Here is a 17,503-nt window from a genome sequence, read left to right as displayed (position 1 = left end):
TGGTTGCTCTCTGGGCAACTGATGTGGGATTCATGCCTAGGGGCAAATCGGCCCCCTAGACCCCCCAATGCCCACCGGGGGGGGGGAGGGTGATGGGTAAGTACCCTCAAAGGGTTCCCATAGACGGTGCCAAATGTTGACACACATTTTTGTAACACCCCGCATCGAGCGATAGGAAGGTCTTAGACAACTTACTTTGACGGGCCTACGCGAACTTCCCAGTGGGTCACCCATCCTTGGATTACCCCAAGTCAAGCACGCTTAACTTGGGAGTTATTTTCCTACATTCAGCCCAAAAGGTATCCAGCTGGTATTGTTTTCTTCCTTATTTATTCTCGATATATACTACCATCTTTTGGGCTCTTGGGGTATTACACACATCGTGTTATCATCATGGGGCCCACAGTTGCGGGTCAGCTCTTAGCTATCGCCTTTCAACGACCGGGAGGCCTACCGCACTTATGAGCCCCTCAATGGTTGCCCTCTGGGCAATCGATGTGGGATTCATGCCTAGGGGCCAATCGGCCATCTTGCGGTGGTGCGTTAGCACCAGGTTCGTCCCACCTCGGTCGCCCAAAGGGCGACTGCCCAGAGGGTGACTAAGAGGCTCACAAGTGCAGCGGGACTCCTAGTCGTCGAATGACAATAGCTTGAGCTAACCCGTGATTGTGGGCCCATGATGACACGATGTGTGTAATACCCCAAAGAACCCAGAAGAGGGTAGTATATATCGAGGATAAGTAAGGAAGGAAATAACACCAGCTGGATACCTTTTGGGCTGAATATAGGCAAAGAATTCCGAAGTTAAGCGTGCTTGACTTGGGGTAATCCAAGGATGGGTGACCCCACTGGAAAGTTCGCGTAGGCCCATCAGAGTAAGTTATCCCGAACCTTCCTATCGCTCGATGCGGGGTGTTACAAAAATGTGTGTCAACATTTGGCGCTGTATGTGGGAACCCCCTTGGCCGAACTATCCTCTGTCACCCCTGAGACGGTCCGCACCCACGAGCGCCACCGCACTTAGGGGGGGAGGCTCTGGCGGTGGTGCGTTAGCACGGGGCTCGTCCTACCTTGGTCGCCCAAAAGGCAACTACCCAGAGAGTGATTGAGAGGCTCACAAGTGCGGCAGGACTCCTGGTCGTCAAATGGCGATAGCTTGAGCTAACCCGTGATTGTGGGCCCATGATGACACGATGTGTGTAATACCCCAAAGAGCCCAGAGGAGAGTAGTATATATCGAGAATAAGTAAGAAAGGAAACAACACCAGCTGGATATCATTTGAGATGAATGTAGACAAAGAACTCCCAAGTTAAGTGTGCTTGACCTAGGGTAATCCAAGGATGGGTGACCCCTTTGGAAGTTTGCGTAGGCCCATTAGGGTAAGTTGTCCCGGACCTTCCTATCGCTCGATGCAGGGTGTTACAAAAATGTGTGTCAACATGTTCAAATTATCATCATCAAGCAATTTTAACTTTTTTACATTATAAAGGAAATTGATAGGAACCCCGATTGAATTCCAATAACAATCCAATATCAGTAGTTTCCAATTCCTTACAGCAGAAAAACAAGAATGAAATAGGGCATTCGAGAGGCCCTAACTCTCCCAATTCTCTATCAAAATTCAACTATCTCACTCTCTCTCCACCCCTCCTACTTATACCTCTCCCTGCCACCTGTCTAACTGAATTCCCCATTCACATGCTGATTATTCCCTCAGCAATGTGGATTACATTTCTACCCCTCCCATGCGCACATGCTGGTTGTTACACCTGCATGTGCGGACCCCCCCCCCTTACTCTCATCTTCACTCCTTCGGCTGCTTGTTGCGTCTATGATAGGTTTGGTGCACCGGCGGCCTATCATTACTCCCCTCCTGCACTTTCACCTTGTCCTCAAGGTGAAAAGCTGGAAACCATTGCTGAATCATGTTGTAGGGCTCCCAAGTTGCCTCTAACGGTGGTAAGCCTTTCCATTGGATCAAGATATCTAGCCCGCGTAAGTGAGAACCCTTTCTAGGCCGAACTCCCAATACCGCCTCTGGTTCCACCTTCATTTCTAAGTCAGGCTACAGCTGGAAGGGAATTTGCACCCTTACTCCCACCTCTCCCTTGGCCTCTCTTAGCTGGGACACATGGAAAATAGGGTGAACATGGCAGTGGGCTGGTAGTTTAAGTTTATAAGCCATCTGTCTCACCCTCTGCTCAATTTCAAACGGCCCATAGTACTTAGGAGCTAGCTTCTCATTAGGGCGGGCAGCTAGGGAATTCCTTCTGTACGGCCTTAGTTTCAAATAGACGAAGTCACCAACCACAAACTGCACATCCCTTCGTCTCCGGTCAGCCCCCTCTTCACGATCGCTTGAGCTCTTACCAGCTGGTCCTTGAGTTCTTCCAATGCTAAATCCCGCTCCATCAGTTGTTGTTCTACTGCAGATACCTAGGTTGACCCCTTGTCAAACCTGATCAAGGTTGGTGGTTCCCTCCCATAAACAGCTTGGAAGGGAGTAACCTTTGAAGCAGTGTGGTATGATGTGTTATACCACAATTCAGCCCATGGCAGCCACACATACCACCCCATAGGTCTTGCTGATGCAAAACAGCGCAAGTACGTCTCTAGGGTCCAGTTGAGGACCTCCGTTTGCCCATCCGTTTGTGGGTGGTAGGTCGTACTACGATTAAGCTTAGTACCTTGAAGCCGAAACAACTCCTCCCAAAAACGGCTCATAAACACTTTGTCTTTATCTAAAACAATAGTTCAAGGCATACCATGTAGCCGCACTACCTCTTTTACGAAAATACCAACTACTACTCCTGCTATAAATGGGTGTTTGAGTCTAATGAAATGTCCATATTTGCTGAGCCTATCTACAACCACAAGTAAAGAATTCATATGGCCCGATCTCGGTAACCCCTCAATAAAATCCATGGCTATATCATCCCAAATCTGGCCAGGAACCAGAAGAGGCTGTAAAAGACCCCCTGACGTTAAAGACTCATACTTATTTTGCTGGCAAACGTCACAATTTCCTACATATTGGCGTATGTCCCGCTTCATACCAGCCCAATAAACACTCGCTGCAATTCGTTTATATGTCTTCAAGAACCCGGAATGACCCCCTACACTGCCATCGTGACCCTCATGGAGCACTAATGGGATTAGGGAAGAACCCTTAGGGAGGAACAGCCACCCCTTGTAAAGGAGCTGGTCACCCATCAGCTGAAAATTTGAGCTGAAAGCCGGATCCTCCCGTAACTTTCTCATGATCCCCTGTAAATAAGCATCTTTCTCCACCCCTTGGACCAGCTGATCGAGTTGCACCACCTTTGGAACCGTTAGTGCGAATAGGGCTGCTGGGTGATTAATTCTCGAAAGGCTATCTGCAGCCTTGTTTTCCAACCCCGGCTGGTAGTGTATCTCAAAATGAAAGCCCATCAGTTTCAGCATCCATCTTTGATATTCCGGGCTCACCATTCGTTGCTCAAACAAAAACTTCAAGCTTTTTTGATCTGTCCTTACCATGAACTTCCTTCCCCAGAGGTAATGTGTAACACCTCGATTTTCCGAGCGCGTTATAAATTGGGACAATTCCGGGACAATAAATTTTTTTCTTTCAAACACTAAGGCTAAACTACATCATTCCTTAAATCCGTCCCGGAATTCCCAACTATTAATCTCGAAAGAGAATCATTATATACCTCAAATGCGAAAGCAAAGATCGAAACCTGATATCTTAACATTAATCATAAATAAATTCTTACATCTTCAACATTCGTCAAAACGTTCAGAACCTAAAGTAGCAGTACTTAAATACAAGGGCTACGTAACATACATTTCATTCTTCATGCACTCTGATAAGTGCCATTTCATGCCTTATCTATTCTCGTATCTGCTACAATCTCCAAGGGAACGTTTGAATATTCTAGGGGCAAAACCCAAGTTAGATGATGAATCATCTAAGGGTACATAATGTTATGTCATGTGTGTATGCAATGTCTTTCATCGTAAGTGTCAACTGCACCCCTCATGCTACCTCCCATTTTTGCGACCCCCTCTTTCGAAGCCGAGGTGTATGGGTGCACCATTGGTAAAGCAGCGGTGCCAGTTCGTACTCCCTACGGTCACAAATGCGCGTGATCGATGATATCAACGTGTATTTATGCATTTCATAGTCATGTATGCAGTCTACGTGATGGATACATATCAGGGTATATCAACATGATGAAAACATTTTTCATAAAACTAAATTTAATTGGGGAGTACCACTTATCTTCTCAAGCTTATCGGGCTATTTAGAAATTCGTGCATCGCCTCGATTTGCGTGTCAACCTCAATATTTGCACGAGTCACTTCAACTTAAGCCTCAAAGCATCCTATTCACCATAATTATTTAAATAAACATTAAAACCTATTTTTTCATAATTTTCTGGCATTTTCTTTAATTTTCTCTCTATTTCTTCCTATTTTTCCTCAATAATTCCAGATTAAATATTCCTGTAATATTTTCTCAAATATTTCACTACAAAAATTCATAAAATAATATTCTTGAATTTCTGAAATTTTCTAGGAAATTTTAATCACCTTAACTTAGCATCTCCAGTTTCCTCGATATGCGTGCCCTGATCTTGAAACGCGTGCCCGAACTATTTTCTTGTCCAAAATCTCTGAAATATCATCAAAACATAATTTCCTATTTTCTAAAATTTTTCTATATTTTTTTTTCTATTTTTCTCCATTTCCTTTATTTTCTTCCTTTTTCTTTTCTTTTTTTTTTCTCTCATTTTTCTTCTTCCTCTCGCCTCTCCTGCATCCTGCAACTCCCTCTTTCCTTTTTTTTCTTCTTCCTTCTCTTCTTCTTCTTCCTCCCTTTTTTCTTCTCCTTCCTGCGCGCGGCTGCTACCATGGCCGCACGCCCAGCAACCGCTTCGCCTGCCTCCGTCGCCGCCACGAACAGCCGCCACTCGCTTGCTGCCGAGCCTCCGCTGGCCGTTATTGCATGCTTCTTGCTCGCCCAAGCTTCAGTGCCTCTGCGCTGCTGATGCTGTTCGCTTGGCTGCCATGGCCGAGCTTGCTGGAAGCTTGGACTTGCGGCTATGGCAGCTGCTTGATGCTCTCCGGTCAGCCATCATGATCCCAGCTTTCTCGCGATCTCAATCTCTCTCAAGCTCGGCCTTTGCTTCACGAACTCTTGGCCAGCTTGCGGCTATGGCCGAATTCAGCCTTTCTCCTTCACTCTGCCACTCTCTCAATCTCTCTTCCCTCACTCACTTGATTCTGCTATGCTTTCCAATTCTTCTTCCTATTTATAGCTAAGGAAGCTTGGCCACCACTCCAGCAAACTTGGCATAAGAAACATTCAAATTGCTACCATTCCCCTCTGTAACTTGGCCACCAAGTTTGCTCAGCCACCACGCGCACACAGCAACGCCTACATAGACATATGTATAAATAATTATATATTACACTTTAAATTAAAGAAATGTATATATTAAACCCCAAATTTTATCCCTATTACACTTGTGCAATTTTCTAATTGCAACTAGACCCTTAAATCTTAAATTAATTTGCATTACAATACCGAAAATCCACAATTAATAACTTTAAAGTTACTCGATTTAAACAATTTTGTCCCAATGTCTTCATCGGGCTATTATTTCATCCTTAAACCACTGAAGGGTTGCTCATTACGCAAAACCGGAGCCCCCCTAGGGTTCCGTTGATTTTTCGGGAGTCTCCTACAACGATTCGATTTTATAGCCTAAATGGCAGCTGTATTTTAGCTGTACCGAAAACTGTTCCGAATTCGATTTCTTTCGATACCATAAATCCTATCTTGATACGCTCGTCGAGACCATATAATTTTCTTTAGACAATTTCACTTCGAGACATTCTCTGCAGTTGATTCGGTACTTATAACTACTATCAAGCCAATTTTTCGGTATTCTAAACTCATCGAAATTACGTGGCAACCTCATACGAACATGGGGTGTTACATAATGTCTCCATTTCTGGACTGCAAACACAATGGCCACCAGCTCCCTTTCGTAAACCGATTTTTTCCTCTCCGATGGTTTAAGAGCATGGCTGTAGTACACAACCGGCCTAAGATTCTGCATCAACACAGCCCCTAACCCTTGCCCTGAAGCATCAGACTCAATTATAAAGGGCTGATCGAAGTCCGGTAGTGTTAGAACTGGCAGCGACACCATTGCTATTTTGAGCTACTGGAATGCTCATTCAGCCTCTCCATCCCAAAGAAAATTGTTCTTCTTTAGTTTCTCGGTGAGGGGCCACGCCAACTTGCCATAATCCTTAACAAACCTTCTATAGTACCCCGTAAGACCTAGGAATCCCCTCAATTCCTTCAAGGTAGTGGGCGCAGGCCAGTCCAACATGGCTTGTACCTTGCAGCGATCAACCGACACAACTTGCTGGGAGATGATATGGCCAAGATATTCAACCTCCAACTGCCCAAAGGAACATTTCTTCTTGTTGGCAAACAACTGATTTGCAGCCAGCACCTTCAGCACACAACGCAAGTATTGCAAATGTTGTTCAAAATTTTGGCTATAAATTAAAATATCATCAAAAAATACCAACACAAACCGATGCAAATACTCCCTGAATACATCTTTCATTAAAGATTGGAAGGTGGCCGGGGCATTCGTCAATCCGAAAGGCATGACGAGGAATTCATAGTGGCCCTTGTGCGTTCGAAATGCGATTTTTGGTTCGTCTCCAGCCTTGACTCGAATCTGGTGGTAACCAGATTTGAGATCCAATTTCGAAAAAACCTTCGCACCATGTAGTTCATCCAGCAACTCATCGATGACTGGAATAGGAAACTTGTCGGGAACTGTTACCTTGTTGAGAGCCCGGTAATCTACACAAAACCTCCATCCCCCGTCCTTCTTTTTAATGAGCAACATCGGGCTGGAATAAGGACTGACACTTGGTTTAATAATACCAACTGTCAACATCTCATGTACCATCTTTTCGATCTCATTTTTTTGAAGATACGGGTAGCGATAAGGCTAAACACTAACCGAGGAAGTGTCGGATAGGAGATTGATGGCATGGTCTTTATTTTTGATGGGTGGCAATCCCTCTGGGCTGGAGAGAACTCCTTCAAACTTCGGGGCAGTCCCACTTGCAGTTCATTGTACTCGGCAGCCACCTCTCCAATTTCCAGCAGCACTCCCTCCCCATTCTCTTTAAATGCCTTCATCATAGCTTTTAGGGAAACTAATGTCTTACTTAAGCTAGGATCACCCTGCAATGTCACGACCACTCCCCCCACTGAAAACTTCATGGTCAAATTCCTCCAATCCACACTCATCTTCCCTACCGAAGCTAGCCACTTCATGCCAAGAATGACATCGAAACTTCCTAACTCAAGGGGAAGAAAATCTTCCACTATCTGCAGGTTATCAAGTGTCAATTTCACCCCTTTGCACACTCCTGCTCCTTGAATAGCCATCCCAGTTCCCATTATCACCCCATACCCAGCCGTTTCTGTCCTCGACAAACTCAAGCGTTACACCAATTCGGATGCTATGAAGTTGTGAGTTGCTCCGCCGTCCACCAGAACTATCACCAGCTACCCTTCTATGAGTCCCCTTAGCTTCATCGTTTGAGGTGTAGTTAATCCCACAACCGAATTCATGGATAATTCAATCACCTCTCCCCCATATCCCAACCCTTCATCGCCCCCTTGCACTGCTTCTTCTTCTGCCGCAGCCTCGCCCATTTCTTCGTCATAAATCATCAACACTTAGAGCCATCGTCCCCTTGCACTGCTTCTTCTTCTGCTGCAGCCTCGCCCATTTCTTCGTCATAAATCAACACTTGGAGCTCCTTGTTCTTGCACCTATGGCCAATCAAATACTTCTCATCACAATGGAAGCAAAGGCCCTTCTCCCGCCTTGCCTTCCACTCAGCCTCACTAAGCTTCTTGAAAGGGAAGTTGCCACCATTTCCAGTGGGGTGAAACCTGGGCCCTGGCATATTTACGGACTTTTGGGAGGAACCCAAACTCTTCGCTGGAACTGGTGACATCCGACTCGCGATCGTGGGTGTTATGGAATAACCGCTCTTGGTTGGTCTGGTTGCCCGATGGCAATTCTGAAGAGCTACGTTCTTGTCCTCAATGTTTTGGGCCACCACCATAATTCGATCGAGCCCCCGTGGTTGTAACACCCTGATCTCAGCCCTTATCTCTGGGTTGAGGCCGTTGAGGAATTGGCCTTCCAAAAACGCCTCAGGAACATCAGGCACTGCCGCGGCCATGGTCTCAAACTTCAAGCGATACTCCTTCACTGATCCCTCCTGCCGAAGAGCCAAGAAACGCTCCTCTAGCAACCCCTCCTGAGTGGGGCGAAACCGGCCCAGAATTCCTTGCTTCAAGCCTTCCCAACTCCGAATTCCTCTTTGCCTTGTCTCCCATTGAAACCAAGACAGCGCCGCTGCTTTGAAACACAGGGTTGCGGATTCTATCTTCTCCTCATCCGTTAGTTGGTTGACAGCAAAATACCTCTCGGCTCGAAAAATCCACTCATTCGGATTTTCTCCTTCGAAAATGGGCATCTCCAATCGTTTTCCACGTAAGTCCGACTGGTACCCGCCCCCGATACCCCCCTTTGAGTCGCAACCCCCCACAACCCCAGGGGTTACTTCGGAATCCATAGTGAATTCCGAAGGTCCTTCTCGTTCCTTGGACTTGTTCTTCCTCTCCCGCTCCAGCTCGTCCCACTTCATTCGCATGAAGGCGAACTGTTCAAGCATCACCGCTACATTGCGTTCCACTGCCTGGACATTCCCTCTAATGTCTTCAACTCCCCTTTGTACGCCGTCCATCTTCGACTCCAACTCACCAACTCTCTCCGTCAAGTTCACCATCAGGTTCGGAATGGCTTTGATACCAAATTGATAGAAACCCCAATTGAATTCCAATAACAATCCAATATCAGTAGTTTCCAATTCCTTACAGCAGAAAAACAAGAATGAAACAGGGCATTCGAGAGGCCCTAACTCTCCCAATTCTCTATCAAAATTCAGCTATCTCACTCTCTCTCCTCCCCTCCTACTTATACCTCTCCCCGCCACCTGTCTAACTAAATTCCCCATTCACATGCTGATTATTCCCTCAGCAATGTGGATTACATTTCTACCCCTCCCATGCGCACATGCTGGTTGTTACACTTGCATGTGCGGACCCCCCCCCTCTTACTCTCATCTTCACTCCTTCGGCTGCTTGCTGCGTCTATGATAGGTTTGGTGCACCGGCGGCCTATCAGAAATCTAAATTATCTTCATAAATTTTAAATTATTTCAATTTTTTTTAAAAAGAAGAATTAACATAATCAACTAAATATGTAAAATAATTAATTCTAGAAGTTTCTTTAATATATAATTTCTCTTTTATTTTTATTCACATCAATATTTTATAAAAAAATATAGTTTACGATTTGTAGGTAAATTTCTTTATGTTATTCAATTTTTAAAGAAAGATAACTCATGACTGAATTTTGTAACTTGAAAAGCTATAATAGGAGTTATAGCAGGAGGCTCATCACCTTCCTTGTTCTATTTTTTATTTTTTATTATTTCATGATTTTCTTTCTCTCTCTCTAATGTCAAAAGTCAAAGTTTAATATGAAAATATTTAAAAGTCAAATCACACCTCCCCCCCCTCTCTCTCTCTCTGTCTCTCATATTCTCAGAGAGCAACAATGCAGCAGCTCTCTCTCTCTCACAACAGCAAAGCAGTGCAACGGTTGAAGCAGTGAAGTGCCTCTTGCTGCTGCAATTTCCCCCCCTCCCCCCCCCCCCCCCCCCCCTTTTTTGGGGGGCATAGGTCTCACTGGCCTATGCCTTGAGCTGGCCCTGATCTAGTTTTCAATGTAAGCTAGTGTGCAAACTTTGGTGGTTGCCTAGAGCTATTGAAATCTAGGTGTATCTAGTTTCCAATGTCAGTTAGGGAAAAAACTTTAGTGAAATTAGTAGAACCCCAAGGGGGGTTAGTAACTTGGGAGAGTGGAGTAGGTGTGTGTGGAGACACCGAACCACTATATATTGTTTGTTGCCTCAATTTATTTATATATCTTGTGGCTTGCTTTTATCATTAATCTCAAATACTATTCAAACATATATTCTTTAGTAAAATCATTAATCAAGAATATTCATTAAAATTGGAAAAAAATTTAATCACTCAATTCACCCCACCTCTTGAGTGGCCATATCCTAAGGGACCTACAAGTGATACACGCACACACATATGAACCTTGCAGTACAGTATTCAGCACCATTAACAATAAAATCTTGTCTCTGTTGCAGGGAGCTGATCCCTGCTTCATCCTATTGCAGGAATGCTCAGGGTTTAGCTCATCCCTGCAAGACTCTCTGCATCCCTGACAGGGCTGGGATGTAGTGCTTCTCTGTGTTCAGTGGTACAGTGGGTAGTGCTTTGATACCAGCCAGTACTGTCCAGTACCAACCGGAAGGACACAACCACCATCTCATACCAGTTTTCATCCAATATTGTATGTAGCAGCCAGTACAAAACAGAATTTACATCTATGCTAGAAGTGTCACAATTCTTAGATCAGCACTGTAACCTCAAACACCTATAGGGTTTTATGATGTCACAAAGTATTCCAAATTTTAAGAAGAGGAATGATGGTATACTGCATTATACTCTAAACAAAGTAAAAGTAATCCCCGCATTATTCCTCTGCTTTTGTTTATAATGAGCCTCCACCGAAAAATCTATACGCATTTAAAGAAAGGGAACTCTTCATTTCTTTTTTCTGTTTACATTCAGAGCTGAATATTGAGATTAATTTGGTTCTGAAAGTTCTGCACGAACACACAGAGAGGCTTAAGAATTAAGTAATCCACCAGCCTTTGAGCGCAGCCACTTTCTAGATGAAGTTGAAGGTCAAGAAGTTCAGCCCATCAGACAAACACAGGGAAACAACTATTCTATGAGCAGCACTAAAACGCTTCATGCTACAATGTGCTTGGTTATAAATCCAGCAGAAACAAAATAGTTTTCAAGTATACCTGTGATCTTAGATACAATAAGTTTCGGAAACCAACTAGAACAATGTGCTTGGTTCTAAATCCAGATTTATCAGTAATCAGACATCCTATTGAGAAGTCTAAATTAAAATGTGATAAGATTTAACACAAGTTTTCTAGAAATAAAACAAAATCTATGATATTAATTGTAAGTCTTAACTGTTCTTACCTACTAAAAGTAGCCTTTTTGTGCCACATTATATTTGAATGAACTTGCTCAATTATTCTTGTCAGAAGGTTGCCCCTTCTAGTTAGTGCTTTGGGGGATGGTTGTTTGTGCTTCAGTGTTTTAATGCACCATTTCCCTTTTGCCATTGAACAATTACTTCACTACTTCATGGACACAGTCCTCAAAGTAAACCTTGCAATGGACTGTTTTTTGTGTCAAATATAGCAGTCTTCAAGGCAAGAAAAACATTAAAGAAACGCTAGTAGATTAACTTTTAGCATGAACAAAGTTTGGCCTAACAAAAAGCATCAGTATGTAAAGCTACTCTCTGCTCTTGTGCAAGATATAATTTCCAAATTGTGATATACATTAGAGTCCATAACTTCAAGAATAAACTAACTGCTCAGACATTACCACTGCTGATTATTTTGTGTAGCTCCACGGATGTGCATTGAATATGGGTTTCTTCTCCTACGTCTATATAATGCAACAAAAGCTGTTTTTTAAACTCAAAAGTGGGTGGATGAATGAAACAAAGAGAACAAGGCAGATTAAGAATGAAATAGTACAGAAAAAAGGCAGACTAAGTAATGAATTTAGTTTCAGTTGGCATGGTCGTAGTGAAGACAAAGCAACAAGGAGCACAAAGATCTAGGTCATATAAGCATAAGGGAGGAGGTAAGGTTCACCTTTGTAAAGAACTTCTGTGCATGACTTCTGATCTGAACAGCAGTCTTGGTTCCTATATGTTCTGCTCACCAAATAAAATGACAGTAAAGAATTAGGCAAGAATAGATTTCAATTAACACAAAGTACCCAAAAGAAATGGCTTTTGGATTATATTCATGTGAGGATATATCTGATTGAGTGAACTGACATGGTGAAGATGTAACTGGGTGATAACATTTCAATGTCTTTCTTTTTTTGTATGACAATAACTGGAATTGATCTTAACTGGAAATGCTGTTCAACATAAGACTCAAATAATATGTAAAACTACAGGAGGAGCAAGTAAAGGACAGTTGACTAAAGGCAGAAAACAGGCCGTGACCTTCAATACGTTGCCACGCTCGCCCATAAAGTTTTAAGGCTTCTAGAAACCTATTATGCTCCTCCTCCGTCCATCGTTCACGTTGTTTGGTAATAGTGTACGGTTTCCGTACCTGCCATTGAAGACAAATCATGAATCAATGAGATCAAATCCCGAAGTATAGTTTGCAATACTGCTATTAAGTATTAACCAATTATATTCAAGGAACCGGTAAAATACAGAACGGAAGATTGCGGGCACTTCGAAGAAAAATCATAACATAAATTTTACAAGTGCATGTGTGTGTTCAAGCACGCGTGGTCAAGTATAGATGTGTGTGTCTATGTCACCTTAACAACCAAGTCTTCTCCAGAGGAGTAAGTGTCCATGTAAGAAAGACGGGTATGCTGCTTCAGGTTCTCCCTGACAAGGGATGGATAAAACAATAGCCTCCTTTCACCTCTCGTGACATCAAAGAAGAAGAATAGAAATAGCTTATTAGCCGTGGCAGAAGACGGTCGAAAACCTGATAAGCTAATTCTACTGCAAGAAAGAGAACAGAAAGAGTAACAAGAAGTCGATAGAGAGATCCCGTCTCGCTGTTTTGAATAAAACAAACTATTGCAAAGAAATTCCAATGTTCACATCCAACGGTAAAATCACTGCATGGAGTGCGGAGAACATATCCTCTTATTTCTATTTGGGGGTATGTGAATCACAATCCACCGGAAGGGAAGGGAAGAGATAGATAGAGAGACAGCTTCTCTGAATCCAAAACAACTGAAAAGCAAATTCCTTAATCAGAATGCTCACCAAAAGGAACTCGACCATGGCAAAACCTTTAAAACCCAAAAAAGTAAAAACAAGAAAGAGGCATCGATCAGTTAGCTATCAGGAAGAAGAACCATCACTACAACAATCCACCCAAAAGAAACCCTAGGAATCCGGACAATACCTAGCGAGAAATCCATATCGGTTACGAGACCTCCGAATCTCCGATCCAACATCCAATCATGCACGAGCTGAACTCACCGGAGATTCACCCGGAAACATGAAGTTTAGGGGGTAATGGTGGATCGGAATGTCAAGAATTCGATGCTGAAATCCCACGATGCGGGAGATGAAGGTCGGAAGTGGAAGCAGAAGCGAAATGTGAGCTTAGGCACGGAGGCAGGTAACGGTTCAATTTTTGCAGAGAGGAGCAATCTGAGCCACTATTATTTCTGGGGAATTTTCCATTTTCTTGCAAAATGAAAAATGGGGGTAAATTTGAGGCTGTCATGGAACCAGGAGGCCGAGGAGAAAGAGTTCATTTCGTGTGGCCCTTGGATGATGCCAAGTGGCACCATTTCAGTGGCGGTATTGCTGCTGGGAGAAGCCCACCCTGCACTTTTTAGAGAGAGAGAGAGATTTAGTTCGCCTAACTCTGCTTAAATCTCCACCACAAGTTCGTGCTTCGGGTTGTAAGCCTCAATTTCGTCACCGTTTAAGGGGTGCGTCCAGCTGTGCCGTGTTGTTGGGTCCCACCTCGTAGGTGTCCCTTCTACACCACCGCTGTCGGTCTTTGGCAGTGATCAGCCTCCACACTAACGAGTGCAATTTTGTTCACTCGTTAAAGGGGTGAACAAAATCGCACGTGAAAATTATATAAACTAACTACTTTATAAACAGTAAATTCCTTTTTAACTCCTATTTTGTGAAAAAACGTTTTAGACCTTTCCAAACAAATGATTTACACCCTATAGCCACTTTTTCAATTCTAACCCCACCAAATCGAACACTTTATATAAATATTCAAAATAAAAAATTAAAATATAAAAGACCAAAATAACCCTGACCATAAAAATGAAACCCACTACCCCTCTACCTAGTGGAACCCACCACCCACCCAAAACCAAGCCCGATTGTCTTCCAAACCCGATAGCACCTTACCCAATCTTCCACGCCACCGCCAACGCAAACAGCGGCCGCCGCAGCCACTGCTAGCTCTGACTTGCACCGTCGCCCCTGCAACCCCAAAGAGGTAAGAACGTTTTCCTTTGTAGTTGGGTTGGGTGGGTTGGGCGGCGGCGATGGGGCTTTGCAAAGCCCCATTGCCGCCGGCATAGCTAACTCGGGCTTCGTCCTCTCCGACGAAGCCCGCTGCAACGAAGACGAAGCCCTCGGGCTTCGTCGCTTCGTCTCGTTGCAGACAGCTCGAGGGCCTCGTCGGAGAAGACGAAGCCCTCGGGCTTCGTAAATACAAAGCCCGTATGCGGGCTTCATTTCAAACGAGACCCGTATCCGGGCTTCGTCTTCTCCGATCTGCAACGAGCTCGTTGCAGACGAAGCCCGGATACGGGCCTCGTTTGAAACGAAGCCCGCATCCGGGCTTTATTGGCGGTACGGGCTTAGTCCCAAACTAAGCCCGTAACCGGGCCCAGAATGAAAAAAAATTAAAAAAAATGTAAATTTTATTTTTTATTTTTCTTTTCTTACAATTGATTCTTGTTAATTAATATTAATTCTATCTCAATTTACTCATATGTTATTCTACTTCAATATGTAAACAAAAAATATTGTTTGTTTATTTTATTTTTATTTCAATTTCAATTTGCCTATTACATGCTTCAATAAGATCTTGAGTTTGAATATCTAGCAGTATTGTATCTTATTTCAACAAGTAAATGAATACACCTACTTGCACACTTTGTCATCTTGACCAAGACAATTGTTATTCTTGTATTGTTTTTTTTCTTTTTCTTATAGATGGCTGGCCAACAAATTAGGCAATTTACTTATGTTCATGCTCACCGAGCATTACCGTCCGGAACACGGGTTACTACTCATTGCGGGATCAAACACCTCGAGACGATGAGGATTGCTCTAAACCAATATGAGCGATTGGATAGATTCCTAGAGGGCCTATTAGGACATTTCTTGAAAATCCCTCCATCACTCCATTTGACTGCACCGCAATTGATATATAATGTTCTAGTTAGGGAGGTGACATTCCCCGGTGCCTGCCACGATGAAATGTGGTTTGAGATCGGTGGCTTGGCATATAGGTACGGGAAGCAGGAATTCATACTTATTACCGGACTCCGATTTGGGGCAATTGATAAAGAAATTCTTGAAATGAGGACTAGTGCCCCGAACAATTTACGTGCGCGATTATTTCCACAGCACCATAAAGGAGTGTCTGGAGACGACATCAAAACCCTACTTAATAACAGAGAGGACCTGGTTTTAGATGATGTACTTAGATTGGTTTATGTTGCTATGGTTAACCTGTTATTGTTGGGCCTAGATGAGCGTGCACGTGTGGATGATTTTTTGTGGACTATGGTTGAGAATTTAGATGCATTTGAGGCCTTCCCTTGGGGGACATACGTGTACAGTAAAAGTCAACATTACATTCGAATGGCCACGAGCGAGGACAAGTTGAGTGGAGTTGGAAAAAAAAAAAAACATTTATGGTTTTGTGTGGGCATTTCAGGTACAAGTTACTCTCTTTGTATTGTTTTACATTAATTGTATATGATTTGTCTATAATTAAATGTTTGTTTTGTTTTGTTCGTTTTTTGTTTTCTATTACTAATTTTTTTACTCTCTTCTTTACAGTGGTGGTTAATCAAAAAATTTACATGGATTCAAAATAAATGGGCCATCCCACTACCCGGCGCATTCATTCCCAGGTGCAGAAAGTGGTTGTCAAAAAAAAGGCCACAAATAAAAAATTACAACTATTATCTAACGAATGAAGTAAGTGTGCAATTGAATCTAAATTTCATTTATTTTTGTTTTTGTTTTAGTTAATATCTATCTAAATAATACTATGTTGTAGGTACGAGGATTGAGTCCGACACTTGAGCCCACTGATGATGAGCGAGAAACAGATTTTTGGAGGTCCTTCAACCCAAAGCACTTGGTCGGAGAGTACGTATTCAAATTTAGGGGTGGAGGGGGTGACGAGGATGAGGAGGGTGGTGACGAGGATGAGCCTATACATACCCATGGAGATGAGCAGAGAAGGGAGGAGGAGGAGGGTGGTGACGAGGATGAGCCTATACATAGCCATGGAGATGAGCAGAGAATGGAGGAGGATCAGGAGAAGGATGAGGAGAAAGTTTTACATAAAAAGACATATAAAGAAGGTAGGCAGGGGGCAAGAGTCCTTGATAGTCCTCAACACAGACCAGATGAGCACGGGGTATGATATTATTACAATAATGGTTTTTATTTTTTTTTTGTAATTATTTTTAATGTTTAAAAATTTGTGTGTTTGCCTTTTGTAGATCACCGAGATGCTAGTTCAAACGCTGGAGATGTTGAGGAGGGTTGACGGGGAAATGAGTGTAATGAGGACAGAAATGGTACAAATGAGGATACATTTTGACCAAGAAATGAGTCAAATGAGGACACATTTTGACCGAGAAATGGGTCAAATGAGGGCCCAGTTGCTACAACTAGAGAGGGCGCAATGTAGTCCGCATATTGACCATTCCTCAGTTCACATCGATGATGGCGATGAGCAGCACCTAGGTGGTGATCAGATATATCCTAGTCATCACGATAGCGACGACGAAGCATCTACATTCGTAGTAAGTTCCAAATTTATACGTTTACATATCAGAATTTGAAGTACAATATTGTAATAGTTAGTTTATGTACAGTTGCAGGAAGAGGATGTGGTTAGGGTCGGCAAGCGACCTATGCGAGACAGAAAAAAATCACAATTTTGTAAGACACCTTTCACTGATCCTATTTGATCAAAGAAAAGAAAGGTGGATGTCGCGGTGGAGGGGTCGGACGCAGTGCCGCAAGTGGGGGACGATGATCTTAACCCCCCTGAGGGTTACACTAAGTTCATAGCATCCAAAGAAAACATTTTGTAAGTAACTAGTCCCATATAAAATTACATTAACAATACATTTTGACATTTACAAATTATAATTCTTGGTTATTGTAGTCGTGACACCGAGTACCTTGAATATCTATCCTCGGCTGACTTCCGATGCATAGAGGACATGAGCGAATGGTTGGACGGGCGTCACATTGATAGTTACATGTGTTGCCTTAGACGTATACAATCGCGTCCTCTATACGATGACAATTATGCTATCATGTCGACTCCGCTATTTGTGAGTGTTGCAACCATTACTCCTTTTTTCTTTTGTTGTATCTCAATTTAGTATATAAATTTTTTATTTTATTTTGCAGTCATATATATCAACTTTTTGGA

At 43.1% G+C, this 17,503-nt stretch overlaps 2 protein-coding genes across 5 annotated transcripts in view; both read right to left on the bottom strand.

The window, feature by feature from the left end:
* LOC127801240 (protein LATE ELONGATED HYPOCOTYL-like) overlaps window positions 1–13,548 on the bottom strand; it is a 38,315-nt gene extending 24,767 nt beyond the window's left edge. The window contains exons 1-5 of one of the 4 annotated variants that reach the window (XM_052336174.1): window positions 13,235–13,548; window positions 13,093–13,118; window positions 12,630–12,822; window positions 12,301–12,412; window positions 11,939–12,000 (exon numbers count right to left, since the gene is read on the bottom strand). In XM_052336174.1, the coding sequence (XP_052192134.1) occupies window positions 11,939–12,000; window positions 12,301–12,412; window positions 12,630–12,668 (213 nt within the window). In that variant the 5' untranslated portion in view covers window positions 12,669–12,822; window positions 13,093–13,118; window positions 13,235–13,548. Of the gene's footprint in view, window positions 1–11,938; window positions 12,001–12,300; window positions 12,413–12,629; window positions 13,119–13,234 lie in introns of all 4 variants that reach the window. The other 3 variants (XM_052336173.1, XM_052336172.1, XM_052336175.1) reach the window with 3 other exon arrangements.
* Window positions 1,805–9,156, bottom strand: LOC127801242 (uncharacterized). Its single transcript, XM_052336178.1, has 2 exons — window positions 4,580–9,156; window positions 1,805–4,371 (listed from the first exon to the last, which is right to left on the bottom strand). The coding sequence occupies exon 1, from the start codon at window positions 8,894–8,896 to the stop codon at window positions 7,766–7,768; it is 1,131 nt and encodes a 376-aa protein (XP_052192138.1). The 5' UTR covers window positions 8,897–9,156; the 3' UTR covers window positions 1,805–4,371; window positions 4,580–7,765.
* Window positions 13,549–17,503: the final 3,955 nt, after the last annotated feature.

The sequence above is a fragment of the Diospyros lotus genome, chromosome 5, assembly GCF_014633365.1.
Source record: "Diospyros lotus cultivar Yz01 chromosome 5, ASM1463336v1, whole genome shotgun sequence".
In the NCBI taxonomy this organism is placed as follows: domain Eukaryota; kingdom Viridiplantae; phylum Streptophyta; class Magnoliopsida; order Ericales; family Ebenaceae; genus Diospyros; species Diospyros lotus.
The sequence above is the reverse complement of the archived record's forward strand: the minus strand, read 5'-3'. Positions and strand labels throughout refer to the sequence as shown.

Bases quoted from the DNA above. Each gene is read 5' to 3' on its own strand.
- LOC127801242 (XM_052336178.1), bottom strand. From the start codon at position 8,896: ATGGTGAACTTGACGGAGAGAGTTGGTGAGTTGGAGTCGAAGATGGAC.